Here is a 6,103-nt window from a genome sequence, read left to right as displayed (position 1 = left end):
CTAAGATTGTAACTTAAGGTCATTCACTTTTTCATAATTGATAAATATATCATATTGTTTTAATTCCAATAGTTCAGCAACTAAGCTGGAATTTACAGATGCCTGTTATCACATGTGGCATTATTTTGCGAGTTATGAGCTTCATCTGTTGCTCCAAAAACCTGGTAACGTCTTAATTTTCTTTTCTCTTATTTCAACTAAGACTCCTTATCTCAGTTTCACCAAATTCTTGCAAGTTATCCCTATGAATATTTTTATCTTAAGGCTTTGGCATTGCCTGATAAGAAAATCTATACTTTATCATATTAAATAATAATGCAAACAATATGGTGTTAAGTATATCAATCTAATGCATAAGTCATCTATAGTTTACTAACAGGTTGTACAAAAAAGTTCAATACACGGAGATTATAGATTTTGGATAATGACTTTGTTAGAGAAAGAGCCAAAGAATTAGTGTGTGAGTAATTGAATGACTAAATAAGAAATATTAATAGACTATTTAGTATGTAAGAATACACTTTTATTTTAAGCTAAATGGGATGATAACTAAGTGATATTTAATTTCATGTTATTATCAAGCTCATCACAATATATTTTTATCCCTTTTTTTTCTACCGTGAAGTTTCTAATGAGATCCTTCAATACATCCATTGTTTTGAGAATTTATGATGATATTATAATACACTAATCCCTAACCTTTAAACATGTATAGTAAATGATGTAACATGAAGAGCGCCGGGATCGGTTGGCTTGTGTTACAACACAGGAGAGATGGTCAATGAGTTGTGAATAATAAGATGTATGCAAATTATAGTGAGAACTAATGAGAAACATGACAATTGCTGACTAAGATGATGATCGACTAGGATCAGAAGTGGACTACTCCATAATCAGACTCCCAATAACCCGTCTGATTAACCAGACGTTCTATGTGGTGAGGGACACGAGGTGTTCGGAGGCGTCCACGACCTCTGCTGGTAGTAAATTTAATTCCTATCTCAAGAGAAACTCCTACCACTAGAGAATAGGTGGCTAGTCCTATGTTTGAATATTTCACTATACGGATGATCAGTCGATAACAGCATTGAAAGAAATAAATTCACTGCAAATTAAAGGAGGGGAAACGATTGAACCTGAGGGGGGAAGGAACCCGTAAGTCCGAGGCAAGGAGATGTGACTATAGGTGAAGGAATTATTCTCCATGCACAAAAGTAGATATCGGTAGTGCAAGCTTGATCGGCGTCAATAGCGAAGGTGTTATGCAGGTTGGGGTGTAGCGGAGAGTGCAGTCATTGACGAGGACGGCAACGCACACAAACAATAGAGTGATTGTTGGGCTGGAGGTTGGAAAATAGTCGTCCACGCAAGCCGATTGCACAATAGGGTGGGCCAAGAAGTTGGAAGACCCAAGTGATCAGGCGTGACCAGTTGTTGGGTGGACAATCAAAGAGTCTGTCTGCGTCGACCTAAGGTGGGCAGAGCTGTGATCACGCGGTCACCGATGATGAACATTCACGACTGACGACCAGGCAACAAAGAACAAGATGGTGGAAAGATGCCGCCGTAAGCAGGCACCAAGGTTGGCGGCCAAAGGTGACGGTGACCACCGGTGCGATTGATCACAAACAACAAGATCGTGGAGGAGGGACGCGAGAAAATAACTCCGTGGTGTACGCCCACCAGCAGTTGATGTTCGCAATAGAATAAAATCCAACGGGTGTCTGGGGTTTGAGCTTGACTAGGTCCCACATGGCTTAAGTTCCCGCTCAAGAGTTTTTATCTCCCGTTCAAGTTCCTTTGGTCAAAGGAACAATGTTGAACATTATTCTTAGAATGAGAGTTTCTTCTTTTTTGGTTTTAATTCTTCCTTCTTCTTCTCCCTTGTTCTCTCCCACCAGGACCTGTGCTTCCAAGGAGTGGCAGCTGGGATTCTATCCCAACATTTAGTATTAGAGCCTGAAGTCTGGTCCAAGGAGGAAGCAGGAGAAGATCCATCCCACGACAGGCTGGTGAATCTGACTCGCAAGTTGGTGGGATGTCTTCAGCAGAAGGTGAGTCTGTTGGAACCTCTATCGTGATGCCCAGGTCTCTAGTCGAGACTGGACATGTTTTCCCCATTTTCTCCTAGCATAACTATTCTCGATGGGCTGTGAGAATGCAAGTTCTACCAGACGCGAATGGCTTATGGGAAGCTATTGAGGCAGAGACAGTGATAAAGATGAAGGATTGACAAGCATTGTCGGTTATCTATGGCGCAATATCTGATGAGATATTGGCTCATATGGATAGCAAGCTGACGACCAAGGAGACGTGGATGATGTTGAAGATGAAGAACTTGGGTGGTGGCTCGTGTTCAGAAGGATAGAGTGCAAGCCCTCAAACACGAGTTTGAGCTACTCATCATGGGAGAAGATGAGCTTGCGTCTGATTTTGCAGGGAAGCTGTCCAAAGTTTTCACTCAGCTAAGGACCATGGGAGAGAAGTTAGAAGAAAGAGACGTGGTGGCCAAGCTACTCCGAGCTACTCTAGCAAAATTTGACTCTATTACATCCTCCATAGAGCAATTTGGAGAGATGGAGTCAATGACATTGGAAGAAGCTGTGGGATCCCACAAGATACATGAAGGCAAGTTGAAGGATCGCCAATCAAGAAGAGATGAGCAAGTTCTGTTAGCGAGAGCTATCAGAAAGGGCAAGAAGAAAGATGAAGATGAAAACTCCCGTGGCCGTGGCTGTGGACGTGGGCGCAGCAAAGGAAGAGGCCGTGGCCGAAGTAGTGATGGCAAAGGATGGCGCAAAGGCGATGACTTCAGATATCAAGATAACTCAAAAATTAAATGTTATAATTGTGAGAAATTTGGGCATTTTGCTTATGAATGCCGTAGTCACAGGAAAGAGGAGAAGGCAAATTTGGCCAATGCCGAGAAGGGTGAGTCAACCTTGCTGATTACAGTGACAAAGCCTCTAGATCATGCACTACTCCATGGGAGCGAGGGAGATCCTCCTATGCCAGATATTTGGTACCTCAACATGGGGGCCAACAACCATATGACAGGCAGGCATGAGAAGTCTATTCTATCACCTAGAAGAAGCTCACCTCGGTAGTGTTCGCTTTGGCGACAGTTCGAAGCTGAATATCCAAGGCAAAGGAAGCATCATACTGCAGTGTCAGAGTGGAGGAGAAATGACACTTGAGTAACGTTCTCTTTATCCCTAAATTACGCTCTAACATTTTGAGTATTGGGCAGTATGATGAACAAGGCTGCAAGATTGTGGCGGAGCATGGTTATTTGATCATATACGATCGACATGGGAGACTGTTGGCTTATGTAAAGAAGACCAATGGATGTTTATATCTGTTGAAGCTAAATACTACTAGAGATTGTTTGGTTTTGGTTGATGATTCTGCTCGAGCATGGCATGAGCGCTATGGGCATCTCAACCACCAAGCATTGAAGTTGTTAGCTGATTGAGAGATGGTCGAAGGATTACCCTCTCTACCATCTCCAGACTAGTTATGTCGAAGTTGCATAGCAAGAAAGTATTCAAGAGCTCCATTTCCATCTTCATCAATATATAGATCAAAGACACCACTTGAGTTGCTCCACGTTGATTTATGCGATCCAATCACTCTGCTGACATGGGGTGGTAATTCTTATTTTATGCAGATAGTTGATGATTTTAGTCGACTCACTTATGTTGCCTTGCTGAAGAAGAAGTCTGAAGCTCTTGGCGCTTTCACCAAGGTTAAGGAGAGCGAAGAAGGTGAGAAGAATGTGAAGGTCAAAGTTCTCATGACTGATTGAGGAGGAGAGTTTGCTTCAGCAGAGTTTTCAGCTTATTGTGGTAAGAATGGGATAAAGAGACACTTGACGGCTCCTTATTCTCCACAGCAGAATGGTGTCGTTGAGAGAAGGAATCAGACAATTATGTCCATGGTGAGATCTACGTTCAATGAGAGAAGCCTATCCAAGGAGCTATGGGGAGAGGCAATGAGCACTGCCGTGTACCTCATGAATCGTGCTTTGATTATAAGCCTAAAAGGAGCTACACCACATGAAGCTTGGACAGGGTCAAGGCCTAAGGTTGCACACCTTAGAGTTTTTGGTTGCCTAGCTCATGTGAAAGTGCTAGGGGGGAACTTGAACAAGTTGGATGACCGAAGGAAGCCTATGGTCTTCATCGGTTATGAAATTGGGTCCAAAGCTTATCGCTGCTATGACCCTAACTGTTGAAAGGTGCATGTGAGCAGAGACATCATCTTTGAAGAAGATGCAAAGTGGGATTGGAATGTCCTTAAAGTGAAGAAGAAGCAAGGTACCAAGCTCTCTCATGATTTTCTAATATTAATTGACGATTGTGATGGTTAGGTCGATGAAATGCTGATGGAGGAAGCTGATGTTCCATCATCTCTGCATGAAGTGAGCCCTGAACCATGGGAAGGACATCCTCTTCTCATTGAAGAGAGCTCACCGAGGAGGTTTAGAGGTTTAAGTTGAGTTTATGAAGACACCAAGCGAGTTCACCTTGACCAAGAAGATGCTTGGTGGTAGAAGGGGAACCATAAAATCTCCTAGAAGCTTCCAAGGAGGAGGTGATGAACTCAAAATTCGTGTCGTTGTTGTATATTGAATTCATGCAATAAATTTATATTTTCCTCACTAGTATAGAGATAAGTAAGGGTCGAATCCTCAGGGAGCTTAGGTAATGAGGTAGATGACTGAGGAGAGAAGAAGAGATACTTGTAGGTAAGGAAATGGAGAGGTATTTCTGAGATTTAAAGAGGTTAAAACTAGATAGATTAATTTTTAGTAATACTGATATGAGTTGAATAGGTTTTCTACAGCCTTTAGTGGCCTTTTAAAGAAAAGTTCCCATTGAGGAATTTCATCAAACACCTTATGGGCGAGGAGAAGGATGGACGAATCTGATGATAAAATAGAGAAGAAATGATGGAAATGGACGTAGAATTGAGGGTAGATTCCTGTGGGGTTGAAATGGTGGAGAATGGGTGGCTGAATGATGAGGAAAGAGTGATGAGGGGGAACGAGAGAACTGGAATGGATGTGTAACTATGAATGATGGCGATGATGTCTTTGTTTTTTCAGAAAACTTTGGATTGAGAATCAAACAAACCTAAGAATAAGGAAATAGTCCTAATGCACTCTCCTTGGAGGGGATTACAAGATATTCTCTCATCAGAATCATCACACAAACCCCGTTTTTTGACGCCAGTCCCACGCCGGGTGGTGCTCGATCCGCTACGATGTTGAGCTCGACTTGGTCTCCCTCTCTAGAGAAAGCTTGAGCATCTTCCAATGCCAAAGCTTGGGCCTAAGCTCTTCCCCCATTCCTGCTGGTGACCTGTAGTCAAAGGAATGCCAAAAGACCCCTGGTGAAGAAGAAAAAAAGACTATTTGAAGGGTTAGGGGTTTTCTCAACTCAAATGGCATAAATTGCACTTATGCCCCTGCGACCTTACAAATTTAGACAAATTATAAATAAGCCCTCCAACAGAAGTAAAGCCATGAGTAATCATTTAGATCATTTAAAAAAAACAGAAAGTTATATTTCGCCTTTAAGAGTTCATCTCCTTATGATAATTTTTTAAATTACACAAAAATACGAAATAAATTACACAAAAATCAGGAAATGTCACGGCATCATAAAAACACAATGAAGGCGAAATTGCTCAATTTAGTTCAATACAAACTGCAAATGTATCCATTTTGAGCTAAATATATGTGTAAACTGGGTCATTTTATGTCATAAATTTGCGTTTTATCAGGAGGTTTCGAGACATGCCATGAAAGAAGAGATGGACTCCATTGAGAAGAACTAGACATGGGAGCTGGTGAATCCACCTAAATGCTGCAAGATGATTGGCCTTAAGTGGGTTTTCAAGCTCAAGAAGAACTCACAAGGAGAAGGGGTGAGACACAAGGCCAGACTGGTCGTGAAGGGCTACGTCCAGAAGCTTGGAGTTGACTTTGAGGAGGCATTTGCGCCAGTGGTGAGAATTGACACCATTCGTGTCTTGGTGGCTCTAGCAGCACAAGGAGGATGGGACTTGCATCATCTTGGTGTCAAGTCAGTTTTTC

At 42.2% G+C, this 6,103-nt stretch overlaps 1 protein-coding gene across 1 annotated transcript; it reads left to right on the top strand.

Moving 5' to 3' along the window:
- Window positions 1–2,405: 2,405 nt before the first annotated feature.
- Window positions 2,406–5,844, top strand: LOC144706015 (uncharacterized). Its single transcript, XM_078578893.1, has 5 exons — window positions 2,406–3,061; window positions 3,251–3,287; window positions 3,716–3,784; window positions 4,373–4,423; window positions 5,791–5,844. The coding sequence occupies exons 1-5, from the start codon at window positions 2,406–2,408 to the stop codon at window positions 5,842–5,844; spliced, it is 867 nt and encodes a 288-aa protein (XP_078435019.1).
- Window positions 5,845–6,103: the final 259 nt, after the last annotated feature.

This window comes from Wolffia australiana, chromosome 7 (genome assembly GCF_029677425.1).
Source record: "Wolffia australiana isolate 7733 chromosome 7, ASM2967742v1".
NCBI classification, from domain to species: Eukaryota; Viridiplantae; Streptophyta; class Magnoliopsida; order Alismatales; family Araceae; genus Wolffia; species Wolffia australiana.
This window is presented reverse-complemented; position numbering and strand designations above follow the sequence as displayed.